Source organism: Haliotis rubra, unplaced genomic scaffold (genome assembly GCF_003918875.1).
Source record: "Haliotis rubra isolate DU_JTF1 unplaced genomic scaffold, ASM391887v1 Scf229, whole genome shotgun sequence".
NCBI classification, from domain to species: domain Eukaryota; kingdom Metazoa; phylum Mollusca; class Gastropoda; order Lepetellida; family Haliotidae; genus Haliotis; species Haliotis rubra.
In genome coordinates this window covers 689886-713537 of record NW_025766325.1, presented here as the reverse complement: position 1 = coordinate 713537, position 23652 = coordinate 689886, and the positions used below count along the sequence as shown (strand labels likewise).

General features: G+C 37.4%; 1 protein-coding gene across 2 annotated transcripts in view; it reads right to left on the bottom strand.

The window, feature by feature from the left end:
• Nucleotides 1-6737: 6737 nt before the first annotated feature.
• Nucleotides 6738-23652, bottom strand: part of LOC124277868 (cAMP-dependent protein kinase type II regulatory subunit-like) — a 33827-nt gene continuing 16912 nt past the window's right edge. The window contains exons 5-14 of one of the 2 annotated variants that reach the window (XM_046713583.1): nt 20870-20911; nt 20049-20113; nt 17851-18004; nt 17150-17251; nt 15184-15258; nt 12420-12485; nt 10255-10287; nt 8920-8980; nt 7698-7766; nt 6738-7159 (exon numbers count right to left, since the gene is read on the bottom strand). In XM_046713583.1, the coding sequence (XP_046569539.1) occupies nt 7029-7159; nt 7698-7766; nt 8920-8980; nt 10255-10287; nt 12420-12485; nt 15184-15258; nt 17150-17251; nt 17851-18004; nt 20049-20113; nt 20870-20911 (798 nt within the window). In that variant the 3' untranslated portion in view covers nt 6738-7028. The remainder of the gene's footprint in view (nt 7160-7697; nt 7767-8919; nt 8981-10254; nt 10288-12419; nt 12486-15183; nt 15259-17149; nt 17252-17850; nt 18005-20048; nt 20114-20869; nt 20912-23652) is intronic. The other variant, XM_046713585.1, reaches the window with a different exon arrangement.

The following is a 23652-nucleotide window of genomic DNA, read 5'->3' as shown; positions in this document are numbered from 1 at the left end:
GAATGTAATTTGAACGACCGATCACATTTAGTTTCTGAGCCCGCCATGGAGCGACATGGTGAAGGTCATGTGACCTCACAGGTAAATAACGATATCTGTGAATTTTTTAACTCATCTATGTTGTAGATGCATCTAACTGTACATTATTTATTTTGAAATGTAAACATAGCAAGTTCAAGATGAATACTACAATTTTTTACTGCTTCGGGAATACATTTGGCATGTTTATGATTGAATCGCCAGACATCGTCTCCTTCGTTTTTTAGCCCCTTCCAGCTGATGTTTGCGAACAAGTCACTTCCCTTTTGTCAACATATGTTGCATGTACACAGGCTAAACTCGGGGACAGAGCTTATGACATAAGCGTCGCCAGATATGACGTCATGCCTTGGAGACGCCCAGCATGGCTGCAACTCTTCTGCAGTGAGATTCATCTTAGAGAAAAGGAAAAGGTTGGGCGACGAGCTTATTTCCCATTTGATAAAATTTAATGCATGAAAATACAAGTACGAATGTACACACAGGGTGTGCCTATAAAGTGACCTATCACCTCGATTAAGTTTTGTGACAGTCGGCGATCGGTGTGATCGGTCGAGTTGCAACTCAGTCTGGATTAGTAGGAACTACTAAAACTTTGCAATCATTGATGCAACCGAATGGGGAGTCTGTTATGATCAATGAGACCGAATTGAGAGAAGATTGAGACCTGTGCGATCTCATTGCGACCGCACTAAGACCCTCTTGCGACTAATATCGGTCGCACAACGTTTGCGAGTGCAAAACACTCCCATGATGATCCGTGTAACCACGCATCAGCAACCCATGCTTGTCGTAAGAGGCGACTAACGGGATTGGCCGATTTCGTCGTTGCATGTCACTTTTCCGAGTTGATTAGTTCGATGCTCCAATCACTGTTGAGTCTGGTCCAGACTCGATCATATAAGTCCCACTGTCATTTGGGTGAACACTTGACAAACGACTAACTAAACCAGGTGTATATTCGGGCTTCACAGAATGAACTAAGCGAGGATTGGGAAGAAAATATTAACCTATGAAATACACTGCTTTACTCTTGAATATTTCGCTTCCATGAAGTATATTTTATTATATTTTAACTAAAATAGAACACACCTAAATTCAAGAGCATACGCGCGTCGTGTTTAGCGCTGCCATTACGTGTTTATCAGCTGTCATTGCTGATGTCAAAGTTATAGTGAGTTGTTCTATTTAGTAGAAAAATACGTTTGCTTACAGCTATATATAAATTCATCTGCGCCTCTAGTTGATACGTTTGTGCTGTAATCGGAGTTATTTTTTGCGCCAGAGCAGCCAGGCAACGGAAGATTTGGGGGAAAGTTTAAAACCGTTTTTGATCCTACTATAATACATGTGTGTATACATTCATGTGCCAAAATTGTTTCAATTTTTACCGATCACTTCCCCATTCGTCCCCACTCGCCCCTTTCCGTAACCTCCTAGAAGGTATTCGGCTTGTCCCGGAATAACACGAGTGGGTCACGAATGATCACTTCCCGTCATCCACTTTAGTGTACGCAATTCCGGAAGTTGATTTGTCGTCTGCTTCGCTGTGAGGCATAAACAACCATGTCCGGACACGGAAGAGATATAGGAATACTGCGTATAGTATATTACTTTCAGCACAAAGTACTAACATGCATGGATGGTCGTAAGTGATATCATATCTCACATACCGCAATTGCAACTCTTCTGTCAGAAGTGGATTGTCTGGTAAAGTTGCCAATATTATACTATTTACGATAGAAGTTTTATATTTTGAAAACTGGTGAGTGAGTGAGTGAGTTAAGATACTTAGTCACGTCGGCAATATTTTAACCATATAGTGACTGACACAAGTTTTACAATTGGAGTATGTGGTGTAATAAACAAACACAAAACCATCAATTTGACATATTAACAGACCAATGACAAATTGTTTTTATAATTGTGTGAATGTAATTTTGAACGACCGATCAACATTGAATTGCTGAGCCCCCATGGAGCTACATGGCGAAGGTTATCTGACCTCATAGGTGATAATAATATCTGTGAGTGAGTGAGTTTAGTTTTACACCGCACTCAGCAATATTCCAGCTATATGGTGGCGGTCTGTAAATTATCGATTCTGAACCAGACAATCCAGTGATCAACAGCATGAGCATCGATCTGTGCAATTGGGAACCGATGACATGTATCAACCAAGTCAGCGAGCCTGACCACCCGATCCCGTTAATCGCCTCTTTCGACAAGCATGGGTTACTGAAGATCAGTTCTGACCCGGATCTTAACGGGAATAATATCTGTGAAATGTTTGCGAACAAGTCACTTCCCTTTTGTCAACATGTTGCATGTACACAGGCTAAACTCGGGGACACAGCTCGAGCTTATGACGTCACGCCCTGAAGACAACCGGCCAGTCTGCACATCTTCTGCAGTGCATCAGATTTAATCTTGGAGAAAAGGGAGAGGTTGTCCGTTGAGCTTATTTCCCATTTTATGAAATTTAATGCCTGAAAATACGAATGTACACACAGGTTGTGCCTATAAAGTGACCTATCACCTCGATTAAGTTTTTCTGTGATTTTATATTTGTGTAGGCTATTCTGCATTTTTGTTTCAACCTGAGTGAGTGAGTTTAGTTTTACGCCGCTTTTAGCAATATTCCAGCAACATCACAGCGGAACACCAGAAATGGGCTTCACACATTGTGCCCATGTGGGGAATCGAAACCTGAGTCTTCGGCGTGACGAGCGAACGCCTTAATCACTAGGCTACCTCACCGCCCTTTCAACCTGAGGAAAAAAAGTACAAGTATAGATTTTGCCGTGCGGTTCCACTGAAACATGTATCCTGAGATTGGGGTAAAGTTTCAAATCAGAGCAGCCAACCATAGGAATCTTTAATTAGGCGAAAATGGAAATAATTGTTTTAAAAGCTTTCGCACACAAGTGACGAATTATTGAATTTTTATGTGCAATCAACCGATCCATTTGGTTGACCCTCACGAACAGAATATGTTGTTGGGAACTAGGGTACGATTACACCGAACCGTGACCCCGTTACTTTCGTGTTACGACCATCGCGATCGCGAACTGGCAGAGGGTCGCGGGGAGCCTTTCCCTTGATCGCTATTTACGGTTACGCCAAAAATCATTTGCAACTGAGAACAGAAACTTCCCAGTTTTATTGATTACGACCGCTCTCATAGATCTTAATCGGGTATCAACAGAGTCGCTTCTAGTTTACGAGTCTATTTGCGTGTTTATTAGCGAGTGTGCTACGACCCAGTTGCGACCCCCTTGCAACCACTTGTGATTGACTTCCTACCGCATTGAGAGTGCTGTTCGAGCCCTGTGGCGATCGTTGCGACAGTCGGCGATCGGTGTGAGCGTATGCGATCGAGTTGCAACTCAATCAGGATTAGTAGGAACTCCTAAAACTTTTGCGATCATTGATGCAACCGAATGGGGAGTCTGTTACGATCAATGAGACCGAATTCATAGAGTATGAGACATGTACCATCTCATTGCGACTGTTTTGACAGCAAAAACACTCACAAACCCCTTTGCGACTGATCGAGGTCAACTGCGATCAAAGAGACCATATTTGAGACCATGGAGACCGCGTTGAGACTAATTTGCGATAGTATTGCGAGTCTTGAGGAATGATTGCAAGCAGAGGCCAATTTTCGGTGGTAACTGGGTCTCAAGCCCGGTGTAACTACCGGGTGTAACAGAGAATCCCAATAGGGGAAGATAAACCTGGAAGCTATTAGCATGCGAGTTTAATTTTGTGTTTACAATAATTGCTCTCACTCGACATCTGATGGGATTTGTAATGGATTCAGCAATCCACAATCGTTAGTATCCATTTACATACATCCCAACAGTAGAGGGAAATACTCCTTGTATCCATAGTAACTCCTTGAACCACCTTCAAGGTGACCTAAGACAAGGTCTGCTGTGATGATGGATGTGTCATAAAAGACAAACCTTGATTAAACTGGGAAGTCTTTATTTCTCAAATATAATGATGATATTCCTGATCTACCACTCTCCAGCATACATGAAGCTCTCCACTGAAAGCCAATCGGGACTAGGATTCCAGGGTTACAACAGATCAACGAACAATCTTCATGGCAGCTGCCACAATAGATGACACTTGGGATGGAGAGGAGCAGCTCGAACCAGTGCTTCAATAGCTTCATGTAAACCCACCACACAAAATACCTAGCATAGCATTTATCCTCAAGATAAGTCTCTAGAAGCATCTCATACCACTGAATGAATTTTGTCAGGTAAGAAAGAACAGGCAGAATGTTCTTCTTAGGCATTCATGTCCAATGTGTAATCTGTTAGGTTGGAAATTAACATTCACCCAGATTTTAAAACTTGATGTTACAGGTATCAAACAGGCCTGTTCATATCATCTGATAGGTATTTGTGAAAGTTTATCAGTGACTCCAAATCTGAGGATATGAGCTTCCTTCCCAAGTGGCAGCTAGGTGCTGCTGTGAACGTGCTGGGATGTGGTGGAGAGACAGCAGTGAGGCAGGTCATCTCAAGCTGCTGACCAACACCCTGCTACACCGCATGTCAACATCTATAAACTTAACACAATGTTAATGAGAAACCTTAATGATTACAATAAGAACAAGGGAATAATTGCAACATTTCTGTAGTTTTAGTTTGGTTTCAACACGGAATGCCACACATCATCAGTAGAGAACAGCATAGCATTTCTTAGGTTTCAAAATAAACAACCTGAGTGGTTAAAGTGGTTAGAATGGTTTTTCGGTCAGTTGGTAAGGTTTTGACATTCTATATTAACAAAGCAGATTCTGGTGTATCAACAGTTAAATAGACTAGACATATATACATGCTCATCTATGACAGTCAAAACAAAATCTGGATAAAATGTCATCCCCGCAGATATGAACAGATCATCAGGGCTGTTTTCTACTGCTGGCAAATAACAGAGCAGTAGTTAAGTCATTTCAATAAAACATTGAAGCATTATGTACAAACTTTTCCTAATACAATCCTACCCTTGTTTTAAACCAAGGGTAATATTTCCTGGACGAGTCTGACAAAATTTGGAATGCCCTTCAGCATAAACAGCCCTGGATGAGAGATTCAGTTGGCAAGCTCTTTGTGCTCAACACGATTAATGTCTTAGTTGTACAATATCACCAACAAAAGGGGGATAACAAGTTCCTTGAGCAAATAAATGTTCCTGATATCGTCAATTCTGTATGCAATCACACTACTGGTATTCAGGAAATAAAGAGCCTGTGATGGACAGATTTCTCTACATGTAAAACAAACTGTAACATATATGACATAACTTTAATATCCCCACAGACATGGGGTAAAGCTTTGGTACAATACGTAAAGCATCTTATTTGGCAGAAAACTGAATTGGAATAAACATAGCAACTGCTTATTTTAAATCAACAAATGTGTAATGACTGGGACCAAATGTCCGGGACAATAAAACGTGATGGTATCATATGTACAGAAACATTTGAATGTTTCAAGAATATACATTTGATCTGAAGTCCTTTCACCAGCCTTTTCCACATTATTTCTTATCTCACATGACTTGAGACTTTGCTGCTTCAATAATTACTATTACTTCATTTAATATTCCTACATCTCAGGACATGCTTATTGTGATGAATCCTTCATAGTTATCTGTCATAATATGGTGAACAGAATTCCCTAATTGTTCTGACTAACATTTCTAAAGTGAACTGTACCAACAGGTCTGTGACTGCTAGTGATATGTAATATAGATGTGTTCTACAAATCAAACTTTCTCACAAAAACTGCAGGTTTACATCAACAAAAAATCCTCAGTTCATACAAAGAAAAACAGCTATAAAGCTGATAAAATATTACAAAGCACATAAGTTAAAAGTTAGCAATCTCATCATTACAATACTAACTCAACAAGTGTTATGCTTCAAACTGACAAATACACTGAAACTTAAAGTTCCATACTTAACATCAATGTTAAAATACAAACTTGTGGTAAGGTCAGTTTCTTCAGGAGTAGATAGATATCACAAAGAGGTCTAGCTAGTTACAACTGGTGAATTTGGATGTAATGATACAAAATCGTTAAACCATGAAGGGTCTGCACGTTTGTTCTATGTACAATGAACTTGTGCAAACTTGACACTTGGGTAGCCAAAGGCAGGGAAACCAATGAAACAAACAATTATCTGATCAACACCAATTCCAAGGAATCATCAAGAGGACACTGTTTCACGCCGGCCAACGATGGTCGCAAGCACAGACCACAGACCAAGAACACATTTACACTAGAATGGGGCCAAACAGGTAGTACAAATATGAGGAAATATGTAACTGCTAAACGGTCAGTGTACAGAACATGTCACTCTTCCAAACATCAGCTGCTTCGTATGGTCAGATCTAGATTTAATGCCCAATGTTTAAAAACATACTGGGCCCCGTTCCTCAAAGCGATCGTAGCGCTAAGATGATTGTAACTCCCATACTTTAACATAGGCTTACGACTGTCGTAGCGCTACGATCGCTTTGAGGAACGGGGCCCTGGACTGCAAATAAAGCAACAGAATCTTATCAGGATAAATTTGATAAACCTATGCTATATCTCCTTTTGAAAGTTCAGCAGAAGTTGTCATGTTGCACATTGTCAACAGAAGTAAAGGTTGAGGCAAACAGTTTTTGACTCCAGTAAGAGAATCATTGCTTACTTGTGCAAAATTATATTTCCGTTATGGTATTGCAATAGATTTAACAAAAAATTGACTATCCGAACATCTATAAAACATGGAATACTCTAATAAAACAGTTAGAAATATAAAAATAAGAGTATACACAACAGTGTCATAAACACTTTTCTTAAAATTTGGAACAACTCAAATCACTGAACATTACAGTCAACGCATAGAGCGAAGTCCATCAAGCTGACATCATGGTTCTCAGCACATGGCGGCTATAGCGAGAGAAGCAGACACATCAACGTAGATCCGAGATGTTTGTCTTTGAGCCAAACACGGACACCAGCTGTTCTTCGTAGTTGTCAATGTTGCGTTTCATCACATCCATACATGGACCCAACAGACGCTCAAAGGCTCCAACATCAAGCACTGAAATAAATGAAGTTTTTATCAACCACATTGATCAGTAAGTAGCCATCATCCATTGGCCAAGCACATCATTGACAGAAACACTGCATTTGACAATCCTACTTACAATATAAAAACTCTTAAACATGTTCAACAAATATAGCTGTCCTGAAAACCACAAAGTAAAGTGTTCCATAAAATTAAATCATTCTATTGAATATTTGCAATGGTACATTCCAGGTAAATTCTTGTCAACATAAGAAAAGGCATAAGATCAAGTAAAACAACTGACTTCATTGTACTAAGTTTCTGTAAACTGGATGCAAATTCTTTCATACTTTATGTAATGTGACACAAGATACTGCAAACTGAGTTACCTCCCTTTAACTACAATTCTTCGAACTATCAATGCATTCTCACAAACATGACAGGTTACCAGTAATATTTGCACCACACCACAAAAAATGTTCATCCCGCAGTGCCAGGAATACAATTTACTGATCACAATTCAATTTTAGCTAATCTACTCTACATGAGGACAAATGTATGAACCACTGACCTGCACACTTGGTTTTACCCATAGAATACGCTGAAGCCGCTCGTGGCTTGTGTGTGACCAGGGCGAGCTCTGAAACAGGCGGTGTTTGGATAAAGGATGCATTTACAAAACATTGTACACAATCATTTTAAAGATCCAAAACAATTATGGAACATCATGTATAGATCCGTCTGTTATCCTGTTTACAAAACCTAATAAATAATATCATTAACATAAGGAATACGGAATACATTCATTACAATTCCATTCACTTCCACAGTTTCACACAATTTTCAATCCTAACAAGTGTCTATAATAAAAAGGGTGATCTGGGGTCCTTGAGATCATCCATGTCATTTGAATATTAGAGTAGTTAAATCCTTTTTGACATTAAGTTGGCTTGACCTCGTAACATGACAAATGCTTATTTAGAACACTGTAAACAGTCATTCAAACACACTGTGTCCACTTTTTTAATCAAACATAATCAGGTCTCATACTTTCAAACAAAAAAAATCATTAGACAATCTGAAGCACTAAGTCCAAACTAAAATAAGACGTATCTACTCAACAGTAGGAAATTTCAAAACACAGTATGTTTATTTCCTAATGCAACTCCTTTGCACTGCAAGTGTTAATACATTTGTGACAAAACATTATATACAGCCAAAGTGCTGCGTACATACTGTGATGATTGCCATGTGTAAGCATGGACACAGTAACATACACAGCATTAATACATAAACACTGGGGCTGGGTTCAGAACACGTAAAAACAGAACCACATGCCTCTTAACTCACCTGACTTAGGAAGAAATAATATTCTGATACTTGACAAAACGATGACACAATTTCACAATAAAAACTGTAGAAATGACATTTTCAATGAGGCCACTATGGCCACAAAGTTTAAAATTATTTTCAAATTTTAGTGAGATCTTCTTTTGACACCACAGCCTGGACCATTTATATAAGTTTCAGTCTGGCAAGCCTTATAGTGAGCAAGTTTGTTTTTACGCCACTTTTAGCAATATTCCAGCAATATCATGGCAGAGGACACAAGAAATGGGCTTCACACACTGTACACATGTGGAGAATCGAACCCGGGTTTTCGGCGTGACGAGTGATCGCTTTAAACACTAGGTTACCCCAACGACCTGGCAAGCTTTATAATGAAGATGGCAAAAATGCAAAAGATAAAGATGAACAGCTGGACAAAGAGTAATAACTGCTTTAGTAATCACCTCCAAAGTAGTCTCCTTTTCGGCATCGGGTCAGCTCAATTTCCTTTCCGTTCTCGTCACTCTATAAACAGACACTTACGACATGATGGCATGACAAAGAACCTTCTTGCTGAAAGCATCATACCTTTGAACACATAACACTAATCATGTCATTTAAACATAAGATATTAAACAATATTTCCATATTTAAAATTAGTCATTCACTAAACATATTTTCAATTTTTTTTTAAAAAGAGTAAATTTTATCATTACAGCCAAATCAAAGGTAATCTTATGAAGTTTGTAAACCAAGAAAATAGGGCTGGCTATAAAGACCGATAATCTGAAATCTGTTGACGGGAAGAATTATAAATGATTATCGATATGAAAATTGTGTTAATGATAATATCATGCTTAAACTATAGTGATGAAATTGCATTTAAATTTACTCAGACAAGACAATGTTTACTTGTAATAATGCAAGTCTAAATATCAAGTCTAAATATGTCACCACTCACCAGTGGTGTGACATATGTTGATTTCTTTCTGATTTTTGAGGCATTTTTGCTGAAAATACTTCTAAAATATAATTATTGATAATCAACTGATATTCATTTAGTGATTATCAATCTCTATGATCTTTATCAATAGCCATCCCTACCAGAACATATCTATCTTAATGGTACTGTGAAGGCAGAAGCCAACCACTGCAAATGGCACTACAAATTAGGGGTGCAAGTCATCAATAACTACATAGAAGCATAATATGTACAGAGAATGAAATTATTGTGGAAAACAGCATACAAATATGTGCATAAAGCAAAACTTAGTTAGAAAGACATAAATCACAAAAGTCAGGTGCATTCTCCACCACACTAACACTTTTTTCATTCCAAAGCTAATAACAGAAACATAAATGTAATGGAAATAGTGGTTGTGACATGTGTGAAGGAAATGAAAATATTTCAACTACAGAAACATGCTTACAGCATGGAAAGACAGGCACATCCTAGTCAGAGTAATCTTACATACAAGGATTATTGAGTCTGAAGTAATTATACATCTAACTAATTCATAGAAAAGAGATCAGGGCTCCGATCCACAAAGCGTTTTAACGTTACGACCTATCGTAACTGTATACTTTATCATAGGCTTATGAATGGTATAGTGCTACGGACGTTTTGTGGATAGGGTCCCAGTGTTTTCCTGATCTGAACTATGTTGAGGTATTAAAGAAGATTTGGGTTTAATGTTAAGATGCTATAAGACACAGCTGAAGAGCACAGCAATGGTGGTAAGGTTCAAACAGGGTTTAATAACAACACAGAGACCGACTAATGTTAATGTGGATTGTACCTCAAGGGGTGTGTCGCTCTCAATGCTATCATCCTACATGAACAAAATGAGTTTAGTTTTTTAGTCAACATGTTAAACAAGGTAAGTCAACATTCAAGATGCATGTGTGTTATGTAACTGTTGAGAAAGAACTTTACTTGGTATAGAACATCAGTTAAGATGGTCTGCATGTTGTTTCAGCATTACAGAAAAATCTTTTGAGTCCACAAGACTGGATATGTCTCAACTCAAATAAGCATAATTTTTAATGTAGTTTGTCATATTATGAATTTGTAACAATTTACAATTTAGACCACAGCAGATCTAATTACGATTCCTGTCACTGGATCAGTGAGCACTTGATTTCGTGCTGAACTCCCAGGGGAGTATACAAGCAAAGTATGGGACAGGGTCAAAGACCTAGAAACTCTCAGGAGTCAAACACAGCTTTCTGTCACCAGGGGTCACCATATGTATGACTTGGGTTTAATAGACCAAACAGAATTTTACTACACTCAGACTTTAGACTGGTTTCATTGAAAATAACAGATATAACAATCAAAATAATCTTACAGCACTACAATCTAACATTTTCTACAAAAATAGGTAAACATGATTAGCTGGGAGAGGTACCGGTATGCATCATCTTTAAACACATTAATCGAGATAATCAGTACACCACTGGTACCATTACACATACATGATCATCAGCTTGTGTATTTTCTTAGTAAGATGTGAAATACAAGTAATATTATCTAAATAGAAATAGAAAACTGTTACATGTTATACATTCATCTCACCTGGCTCATAGATCTACTCATACTTTACTTGCTACTCTAATACTTTGGTGCTTTAATACTTTGATGCTTTAATACTTTGATCCAATCAAAGTCTGAAATTGCAGCCATTTGAAATTCTGATGATTAACTAACAGTTGGTTTAACCACATAAGTACAAATATTCATATCTAACTTGGAATAGGAAACAATGAGCCACTTACAAATTATACTAACTGTAGTTGTCTTCCCATTCAAAGAAACTACTCAGATTAAACATAACTAAACTTATTATTCATGTCTCTCCTACCCTCATTAGTTAGGTGGCTAATAGAATAATGAAAGACTACAACTGAGAAAGCACAGTGACACTGGCATCCTTTGTATAAAAATCACTGAGTTTTCAAAAGATACTGTTGTGTGTTTTGCATTTAAGATTGGACAGCTGATCAAATCTTATCAAGCCATGTTATTCAAATGGAGGTTAAGTCTCATTATTGGGAAGATGGACCTAGTTTTGATTTCCCAAATTACAAATTATCACTGAACTACATTTGTTCATCTTCGAATCAACAGCGTTGATTGAGAAGTTCAATATTTTGTTCTTTTCATTAGTACAGTGAAATAATCAAAGATGGCCTCCTGGCAACCATTTTGAATTTACATTAATGTGTTGAACAATAAGAAATCTGGAATATGCAACAGTTACAGTTCAAACACAGCATGTTTTTTGGTCAGGTGAGCTGGGAAGCTATTTCAAAACATTTTCTACATTTTAACATGTTTTCAATGATCATGGGCACATATTATCTATGAAGTTTGTCAATGTTTTATAGTGAGTCAGTGAGCATCAGTAAGTGGCCATGCAACTAATCATCAGTAGCACACACACAAGATGCAAATCTTCTGAAATCCCTGTCATTTTAAACTATCATCATAATTGCTATGTGAGAAAACAATATCTTTCTGAACATTGCCGGTTAATGAAATTTTGTAAATCTCTACCCAAAGACCCAGATATCCTAGTTTCATTGTCTAGCTACATCTTGTCTAGAGGAGCAATGGAAGGTACTACCTAATCTAGTTGGTACAATGTAAACATGATGTACTGGTTGGAAAAGTGGTGGTCAAATAATACAAAGAAAAATCACAGGGTTAGTGAGCTTTTCCAACATCACTAAAAAAAACACAATAAGAACTACAAATTTCTTTAAATATCAGAATAAAAAACAACAACCAAAATGAATTAGGTGCAAATGCGCAGCAAAACTGAAATTTGTTTTCTAAAACATCCCATAAAATAATAAACTGAAGCTGGTATGAACTATTTTGGAGTGAAATCTGGCTACGGAATCTGGATAAGACAAAGCTAATGAAAAGAAGAGGTGATAAAATGGACTGAAAGTTCACCTTGTTCAGTGCTGCTATTCGTACTTCTCCATCCTCTATGAAGTACATGCAGTCTGCATCATCTCCCTGAAACAACAATCAGTCAGGTTAGATAGGTCCAGACAGGTCAAGTTGGGGTCCTTGGTATACCCTACAGCTAAACATTCTTGATTCAGAAGATCAACAGACTAAAGGGCAGTGGACAATCATATCTACTCAGGATCCCACTGGAAAAGATGTTGTTAGGATGAGTGAGTGAGTGAGTGAGTTTACTTTTAAGCAGCATTTAGCAATATTACAGTAATATCTTGACAGGGGACTTATTTTACTCAGATCATGTGTTCCTTTTGGCTTCTAAAACCAGTGTGTAGTTGCACTGATCATTCATGACATTCGATGAAAGGCATGACAACAAGTCCAATCCTATTTGGCCAAATGAAGTCATTGGTGTGGTGTTTGACCATTATCTGCCTGGTTCACTATCAAATGTCTGGATGTTCACATACAATCTTTGTTAAAAGTATTTTACTATACCAGTACAAGGCTAGTTGTACCCACATGTATTTGACAAAAATTAGTCTTTTTCTCATATTGACCAATTATTTTAGTTTATATTTTATGATGCTCAAAATAATGGAACAGATATATCAAGAAAACAGGTGCAATATTGACAGTAAAGGTTTGAGCTCAACATTTCCATTTCCACATGAAGGATAAGTACCATTTTTATACTGAATATGAGAAAATGATCTGCACATCTAACACCAGTACCAGTGAACTAATACTGGCACTATCTGACACAGATGTATTGTCATAATTTGATTGCATGAATAAATCACTATAGACTTCTTTTTATTGAATACTAAATCATTCACTTTAAATATGAGAAAGCATTTTTTATCCAAACAAATGGAAAATAATTTCATTCCTGTCCAATAGATCAACCAACAAATTATCTCCTGAATGCCATATCAGCCAAACTGAATATTTAGAAGCCAGAGATCTGTCAACACTAAAAAAAACCAACTCAATATCATACAAATTCATAAGTAATATTAACACCCTATCAGCAAACAAAGTCACAGAGCACACAGATCCCTGCTAATGTCTTCACTATTCACACCACCAAAATGTCACGTTATAACAGCTTTGATCAATAAATCTGCAATCGAATAACAGCACAGCCTCATAAGAAGTGGCAAGTATTTGAAAGCAGGGTTTAGACAGCAGAGACACTGCCTCAAATCCAATGGCTGCATGTGACATGACGCAGGTTGGGAAATCAATCTGTATGTTCTTACTGGCCCCCTACTCTCTAATCAAGAATAAAGAGCCCACACAACACATTGTGTTGTCACCCTGATCAATATGCAATGTAATCCTGTGGAATGCAACATATTCACAAATACTCTGGCATTGACAGAATAGGGGCATTTTTAGATATTCAAATTATATCTTTTTCTTATTCACTGTGAATATAAATTAACTCAGGACAACTGGAAGAAAACACATTACTGTGCAAGTTACAATTTAGAACATTCAGTGTCGTTTGAAGATAATTACTTCGATATTTATGGCAGTAACTATTGAAAGGATCATGAGAATTATTGAAATAGAAATGAACATTTACACATATGAGTAATGATCTTAATGTCAATCTATGCATAGATATACGGGGGCAGTGGGATAATCTAATGCCCAGTAATGGTTAAATTGTCCCCTCATCGAGCTGAAAACCTGGGTTCAATTCCCCACATGGGTACAATGTGTGAAGCCTATTTCTGGTGTCTCCAACTGTGATATTGCTAGAATATTGCCAAACTCACTCACTCACTCATAGATATACATGTACCATGATAAAAACCTAAACGTCACACGTCAATGCATTGCTGGGGAATGTGTAAATGTCCACATTCATTCCAAAATCAGTTGTCAGGTCATATGTAAGTAACCATAGGAACTCCAGTATAAAGGGAGGATTAATTCTTGAATGATTAATGGTCAGTCTGTTCAAGTACCACTAATTCTCTGTTCTATGCTGCCACAAGGGACATTCAATGCATTCAGCATTCAATGGATAAGTCAGGTAGTCTGTAATTACAAATTAATCTGGTATCCTTGACTACCAGATGTCTGGAACTCCTCTGTAGACTTCTCAAAGAACACTACTGCAGCTGTCCTGTAGATGTATTGCAGAACCTGACCCTCACCAAGTTAACTTTAAGGAGTGAACGAGTTGGGTTTTACGCCGCTTTTAGCAATATTCCAGCAATATCACGGCGAGGGACACCATAAATGGGCTTCACACATTGTGCCCATGTGGGGACTCGAACCCGGGTCATCAGGGTGATGAGTCAACGCTTTAACCATTAGGCTACCCCACCTCCCCAAGTTAACTTTACAATATGATGAAATGTTAAACCACCACATAACAATGTGTAACAGCATCAAATGACTGACAACTGGAACACATGTTTTTTTAAGTACTCTGTGGAAAGTGAGTGAGCGAGTTCAGTTTTATGTCCCTTTTAGCAATATCACAGCAAGGGACACTAGAAATGGGCTTCACACACTGTACCCATCTACTGAATCGAACCCAGGTCTTCATCCTGATGGGCGAATGTTTTAACCACTAGACTATGCCACAGCCCCACTCCGTGGAAAGACATTTATATCTCGATGTAAATAATGATATTTTAAAGCATGTTTCCAGAATACTAATACATCACCAGGTTGTACCCAACTATCCGTCACACTGTCAAAGCTCAATGAATTCAACACCTACCTGTTTGATGATTAGGCTTCCGTCTTGGAAGGTCTTGGAATGAAGAGCATCAGCAACATTCATCCTCTCATAGGACTGCAATTGAAATGCATTTTCTGACTAACTCATTAACAACTATCCCTGTTACAGATACAATGAAAGAAAATAGTTCAGTAAAATGAGCACTATACAGTGTATGACACTACCACTGTTCCACTAACACCAGATGTAGAACAATTTCTTAGGGACCAGTGGAATTATTGATGGCCTACGGTGTATTGCTATTTCGGGGCACTGTTGATGATTGCTCTAAATGGAATAGGAAACCAAGTGGAAACTGACAATCAGCTTCCTGGACATCTCTGGTACTTAATTTTCTTTCCGTAATAATCATCGCTGTAGTCTACTGATCGTAACCACAGAATGTTAATATCATTTACATTTACTGGTTAAGACTCAGATACTTCTATTTGCTGTTTGTCAGTGTCAAACACTGCATTTCCTAGCCTAGATACAGAACAAGTGTAATGAAACACAACTGAATTTGCAGACAGGTTAATATTCTTCTGTGACCTGTCATATGATTCCCTTTCATTTACAGCTTTAGTGCACTGATACATCTGCTGGCTGATATGATCTTAATATGAGAATATAGATGAAATAAAGACTGCTGTAAATGACATTAAGAAATAATTTGTCTTCAACAAAATGTCATACAACAAACTGCGCTTTAATAATGTGACAACTGTCTATGTCAAACTAAAATAGCACATTAACTTGCAGGGGTCGATTTCGCTATTTCCAGGCTGCACCAGTAAAAGTAAAATATTGCTCATGCTGGGAACTTATATTGTCAGGTTGCACCCTGTGCAAGTACTATTTTCCATCACAAGTGCATGGCAGCAGTTTTCTTGGTATAAATTGCCTGTATTAAATAAGTCTTCTATCGTGTGTAACAGGTGAATTAATTACTGGCAGTGAAAAACACAAATCTTCTTTCATGCTCACAAATAGGTTAAACAGATCACAGACTGTGTACACAATCTTGTGACATTCTATGGAAGGTCAAAGTCACTGTGTAATACATCACTTGAATTGCAAAACAAGTTGACTTGTTCAAGTGGGAAAGAAATTAAATCTATGAATAAAAATGTCAGAAACAAACATATAGTTATGTGAGCAATTCTGGGGATAGTGAAGCTGGCCATATCCCTCACCGTCTACTGAGAAGGAATCATCTAATGTCACTGACAGTGATGGAATTGTTTAAACATGGTGCAACCAATTTTTTGATGTTGCTACATGATTAAGTCACTTTCTTGCACCTGGCGCAGGTATTGAAATACATAAAGAAATCGTACACTGACTAGTCAAGACATGTTTATCTCAGTGGCTCAATACTACATATAACAGTCTCCCCGATGAAACATTCAACATGACAACAACACACGCTTAGAATGGACAAAGTGGAACTAGGGCACAGGCAAAAGGGACTTCAATCAAATGACTTTTCCAGTTGAAGTAATTGTTTCTGGAATCAATGTCAGTTCATAAGGCATATACACCTCCGTGAACAGACACTGTCTTAAAGGGTTTTTATGTAAGCGTTTGCAAAACATGTAGGAGCAACAACAGATCAACATATGCATCAACTCCAAAATACAACAAGGTGGGCAACACCAGTGGGTAAGTGAACTGGACGTAATGCTATTTTGAAGTGAATTCATATCATGGTTACCCACAGTTATTGTGCCAACAAATAAATTTTTGATTCATTACCAATTTTGGATTCAAAGAAATCATTTATGTCATAACTACTGGAAACAAACTGACAATACGCTCCACTTTCTGCCCTGTTAAAACACTGACTTTGTGTTGTGCAGTTTTATGATTCTTTGTGGCTCACAAGCCTTAAATTTCTATGAATCCCAAAAATTGCATTTGGATTCCCTCTGTACTAGTGACAAGTACAAAAGCCCCCACCTACCTCTAGTGATTTGAGCAGTGGTACAGTCTCTAAAAGAGACTCATACATTTTCCTCTTGTTGTATGCATTTTTCAACACTATCCTTCGGAACGTTACCCGATCCTGTAAAAAAAACCATTGGTGTATACATCATAATCAAATTGCTTCCTTGATACTTGTAACATAATACATGCATAAGCAAATATCACATAACTATACTGTAATTTGGGTAAATAATCAGAGCACTAACAACATACAAGACTTAACCTGAACGTACGCCTACTTTTATCATGTTCATACATAAAATATATACACATTATATCAAAGAGATATTGTATGCCCTTTCCTATATAAGGCACTCAAATAATGAATAGTATACTGATGACAATTAATGAAAACACATTCTTACTACAGAATCTTTTATTATATATATGTATCTTAAAATAAAATATTTATATATTATTATTTAAGAGATATTGTATGCCCTTTCCTATATAAGGCACTCAAATAATGAATAGTATACTGAGGACAATTAATGAAAACACATTCTTACTACAGAATCTTTTGTTATATAGATCTTAAAATAAAATATTTATATATTATTATTTCAGAGATATTGTATGCCTGTTCTTATCTCACGCAAAGAAATGATAAAAAGTTTATGAATGACATTTAATGGAAAAACATTCTTGCTACAAATGTTTATATGATATATATCTTACCATCGCCCACAGTGTTCCTTGTGTTGTGGCAATGATTGTGGCTGCCCGCGGCATGTTGTACATGAGTGCAAGCTCTCCAAAGCTTCCCTGATTATCGTAAGCGCCTACTTTTTTTGGTTTACCATCTATTTCTACATAAATATCATACAATCCACTGCAACAAAGAAAAAATAGATAATTAGTTCATTATTGCACAGCATATTAGGAATGTAATCATGGTTTGATGTAACAGTCCATGGTATCAGAATTACTGCCAGCCCAATGGCAATATATTGATATAATACAGGGACATATCTGGAATCTTTTATTTTGTGAAGAAATTGGGACTTTTGTAAGGTTTGGCATACATGTTACTTTTAAAGGCATCCAATGGAGAAATGTCTAAATAATTCACATATGCAAAGTATAAAACATTAAGTTATCATTAATGATAGATTGAACAGGGATATTTCTTGTGGAAGTCTTTACCAAAATTTGGTGCAGACATGAGGCTGAATAGCAGAAGAGACATGTACTGGCAAACAAGGATAAGTTGGACCGGCGCAGAGAACGCGTTTACGAGAAGTAGGCGGTCCACGGCAATGACCAAACCCATTTGGTTTGTGAAAGGTAGAGCAGATGTAGGCTAGTACACATGCACTGCATTGCATGACGATGAAATTGATTCCGCCCCTAGCTGCACCGCCCTGCGCCTGCTTCACCCATCGCACTACACTTGATCGCAGACAACCTGGGGCCCCTTCGGTAACAATGGCAAGAGCCACTGGGCGGCACTCATACATGCTAATACGGGTCAATTGTCAGGTCCGTGCTCAACTTATCCTTGTTTGCCAGTAAGCATCCATTCAGAATATGGCTATAGCATCATCAGAAGTGAGGCCCTACTAACATCTGAGGACATGCAGGCACCTGATGACTTGTGACCATACTAAAAATACATAAGGGAAAGCTAAAGACACAGGGTTTCACATTTTTCAAGACACTGACTGGTTTTGCATGACATCAACCAAATTGTTCCTTAAGATATTGTATTGAAATATTATCAGTAACAGAAGAATGTTGCATCAAAAGTGGATAAGATCACCAAAAGGTAGTCTTCATACTATTGAATTACTATTGAAATAGTATAGTTTGCATCTGAGCATGAAATGCCTCTCACAATAAAGTACTCAAAAGGCAAAGACCACTATGGTAGAGGGACTTAACAAGCATACTTGTTGCGGTCAGTTTAACAACTACCATTTTATAGAATAGTGTGGCAAAGTACATAATCACAGTGTTCACGAATGGTGTTTCAAAGTAACAGGACATTGGGTCCTGTAAGTTTCAGATGTCTGTCTGACCCATTGAAAATTCACAGGATCCACAGAATAAAATTAAACGCACATTTCAGATTTAACATTTCTTATAATTGGCATTGAAATTATCAACAAACATAAGATTTGTAAACAGCAAACAAGTGTGACATGTCACATATAATAACTTCAGTCAAAGTCATTGTGAAATATAGTCGGACACTGGGGCCGGCAGGTTGTAGACTTCTATCGGACCGTTGGCGAATCTGCCGGATTTGTCAGAGGGTCAGACGCTATTCGTGAACACTGCAATCATTATCATGATTATAAAAAGTTGATTATGTGTATTCCAATACAACCCTCCATTTGTTAGTAAGGAAGACAACATGGTGTCAGCCACTGCAGGAATCTGTACAACGCCATTCATTCCTTTTACACAGGCTCCATTTCCCAGCTTCAGAGCATATTTTGTTACAAAAACAGTTTGCCTAGTGTGCAGACTTCAATTATTTACAGAGGTAATAACCATGATAGCTTGCCACAATAAAACTAATGAATTGGCTTTATCAGATGTTTGCCTACAATTACATCATGCTATGACTCACACAGAAATTATCTGCCATTAAAAATCACTGATAACATGAGCCTCCAGTTGGTGAGTTAATTGTCTGCTGAATAACAGATTGCAATACAATGAATGTTCCAAAGGCCCAAAATCATGCTTGGCTGACTCCACTGGTGTGGAGTATATACACAGACAGAAGTACACTTAATATCTATACTGTTCATCTGGACAGTCTCAACTTTGACATATTGATAATGAGACACAGTGTCACAGCGCCCTACGGAATGAGTTTTACTGCTCAATGTCAATACAACTGCCATCCACACTGTTGGTATTACCTGTCTATTACATAAAAATTGTCACCATCATCATGCTGATCTATTACATGTTCTTCCGGTTCCACCTGCAACAACAAACGAAAACAGTGTCTGACAAAATCAACAGGGACAGCTCACGGCACTATCTCAAGTCTATCTAATGTTTAAGATCACCTGAGAGCTAGTACAATATCAAGCTTTTAGCAGTGATGAAGGGGTTTCCGTTGATGCCCTTAATATGTCACTACTTGGGAGAGCAGACAGCTCAGGTTTATGTCTACTAATGCTATAAACATGATACAGGTATGATGATAAGGTTATTCTATTTCTGCCACCATTATGATGATCATAAGACACTTCAAATCAAATCATGACAAAGTAATGCTATTGTTTTGTCTTGCAGTATATCCTTGTAATACCAAGCTGATCCTATTTCCTACACGAAGCATAAATCTAGCATTGCTTCTCAGAAGAGTCATTTTGATAAAGAAAACAAAGTGTGGTACTTTAACTTGTTCAATGTAGACATCACATAATGTAATTATAATAAAACATGTTATGTTTACTAAGCCACGGTTCTGTCATTTTCTAAGCTATATTAGGACAGTGCAGCCAGCAAATTGTAGGCTAGAGTAAAGCTGCATGAAATCTTTGTTCGATTTTGCATTGGGGGACTTGCTATCGTGGGGATTCAAAGCAGGTTAAAATCCCAGCCCTGGATGTTCATCAAATTAAAGACCATTATCTCGGAAAACCTGTCTGTCACTTCCTCAGCAGATAACGCTAGCAATCAAATCAATGTTCACCTCTGTCACAGTGGGAAGCAGACTCGACTTGCTCACCTTTTTTTCGAACATGGCATCTAATACTTCTTGCATTTGCTCCTGAAAAAAGAACAATAGATGTTAAAGTTATTGCTGAGATCAGTGAACGATTAGAGAAATAAAAAACACAGACATGAGAAGATTAGAATCAAACAATTTGCACAGTATTTTGTGTAAAATATAATCCAGATAAAAGGTAGAGATTTGTGAAACCATGCTAAAAATTGGATCAACATGGCATTTAGAATCACCTTCACCTGAATAACAATGTCAATCACAATGAATGGCCCATGATGCAGTGCAGTTACATATGTTCAAGTCTTGACTAGCATACAATGGGTCCTAGCTGGTATTAGTTTAAGCTTATACTAGCTTCAATCATGTCAATCCTCTTCACGTTTGTTCACAATGGTTAGGAAGATTTAAGACTGAAATTTGTGATATCTGAAAGGTGGTTTTAAGACTCATAAAGCACATTATAGTATTGTATTTCTGTATCCAAATACAGCCATAGTGAGAAGAAATAACATATACGTCTCCTCAACTTCTACAATGCCTATCAAATAAAACACATACACAGATCTACTAGTCACTTCCTCATACCCTATTGTATGGAATGGAGAACAATTACATCACCATATTCATATCAGACCTAGACGTCATCCTGGTCCACCATCCAAACACCAAAACACATTCACTGGAGCATACACAGACACACACGTTGATGTGGCTACATATCACAGACACAATTATTCCACATGTTCAACAATTTTCCAGTCATTAAACCACATAGATACAACATCACCTTGTAAAACATTCAAGCTTGATGAAACAGGGACAACATCTAGCTGTACTGTATGTACTGTTGAAACCAATTGCATGTACTGAAAGTTGTGACATTCAAACATCAACAGCACTTGACATGTTAAAGAGGAATTTCAGTAATCCAAGAACTCGTGGAGTAGATCTCAGTCAATGGTGTGGATCAACAGCTGTACTGGACATGATGGTAGCTTCTCTACATCTTAGTCTTCAAAACACCCACTATTCCAAACGCCCTGTACATTTTGTATGAGAAGTACCTGTGTGTTTGTTTAAGTTAGCTGTCACAGGCAAAGCGAGATGCTTGCTGCATATTATGTGCTTGTGTATCTCATTTTGAATTTTGAAAAACTGAACTCTTTGTACAGGCAGTATTAACTGTGTCTATTCAGAAGTCTCAAAAAAACACAGTTAAGCCATAAAGGGTTTAAAACTTCAAGTTACCTTGGTTACTAGTATTCACCAGTGTTGGATATTAAGAAGCATCCTGTCATACTGGAAATTTGCTCCCATAGATTTAAAATGGAAATTGATAACATGGATACAGACACACCAATATATTGAATTACAATATGTATCCAAAAATGTTACTCTGAATATATTGTTGCATCTTCCAAAAAGGTGCATACACTGAGAAGTAATACATCTAGGAAGTCACAGCCTCCACATAACACAGCCCTTGCTGCTGGTACCTGATGGTTTAACACTAGTTTAGTAACATCCTGTATGGTGTGACCATTGTTATGATATCTAGCAACTTAACATGCTAAAGGAGTTCATTAATACAGCTGCTGGCTTAGTCAGTATGCATACATTGATCTGTTTGTGTGTGTCTTAGCACTTGGTAACTAGATCTTGAGAAACTAGGCAGCACTTTGCCTGCAGCAATCTAACAAATGTTACACATATCCTTAAGGTGGGCATATACTTCTTAATTTGCCTGAATATTTTGATTATTATGTGTTATTTTTATTATATATTGTCCTGCTGATTGACTTCATGTCCATGATGTGTTAGCATGTTCCCAACAACAGTGAATCAGAAAAGTTGTAGTTTGAACTATACACCCTGGACACCTTCTTTGTAACCAGGTATTCAGAGACTTCCGTAGAAGAAATTTCTCTTCAGTGACCACAGCTCTGCAATGGTGCAGGCTTACAACACCTGCACATGGTAACACAGTGACCTAGCTGTGGTACAGATAAGCAAGTCCACCACACTGTGCATTCCATCCACATTAAACTGACCAACAATCAGTTGATTTAGAGTATCAAGAACGTGCAGTAGAAGAGAATGATGATAGAGAGAGTAGAATCACAAACGGTGCACACTGCACGCTGACAGTTTTCCAGTGTACAACCATCATATTACAAGTGTGAACTCTGTCCAACACATCACATGATATACAGATTATACATCTATTCACCTCTCGCCTTGGCTGATCCAAGAATGGGCATATAAAGAATTAAGAATATCAATTTGTGCATAGAAAAACATATAACAAAGCTTTGATTTTTATGTCAAATACATTGGCTGCTCCAAGAATGGGCATATAGAATTAAAAATATCAGTTTGTGTAAAGAAAAAACATATAACGAATCTGTGATTCTCATGTCAAATACATTATCAAAAAAAACATGTAATCATGGTAATCAGTTCAGTATAACACAACCTCTAATAATCCCTGGGTCATATACAAGTTGGTTCTGAAACTTAAAATTAAGCTAAATTGATATAAAATCATTGATAATACAAGGACAGCATTTATGATTATCATTAGATTTTTAACCAATTTGTTTTTAAAAACAAAACACAAAACTTCTTAAAACCTGAAAGATATATTGATTAAGGCTGTAACGATTCACTCGCATATTCGGTGAATCGAACCGTAACCCTTCATGAATTCAATTCATTATTCGTGGTCACCAGAACCGAATATTAACAAATATTTACGATTGTTTTAAGATAGCAAGTTTTAC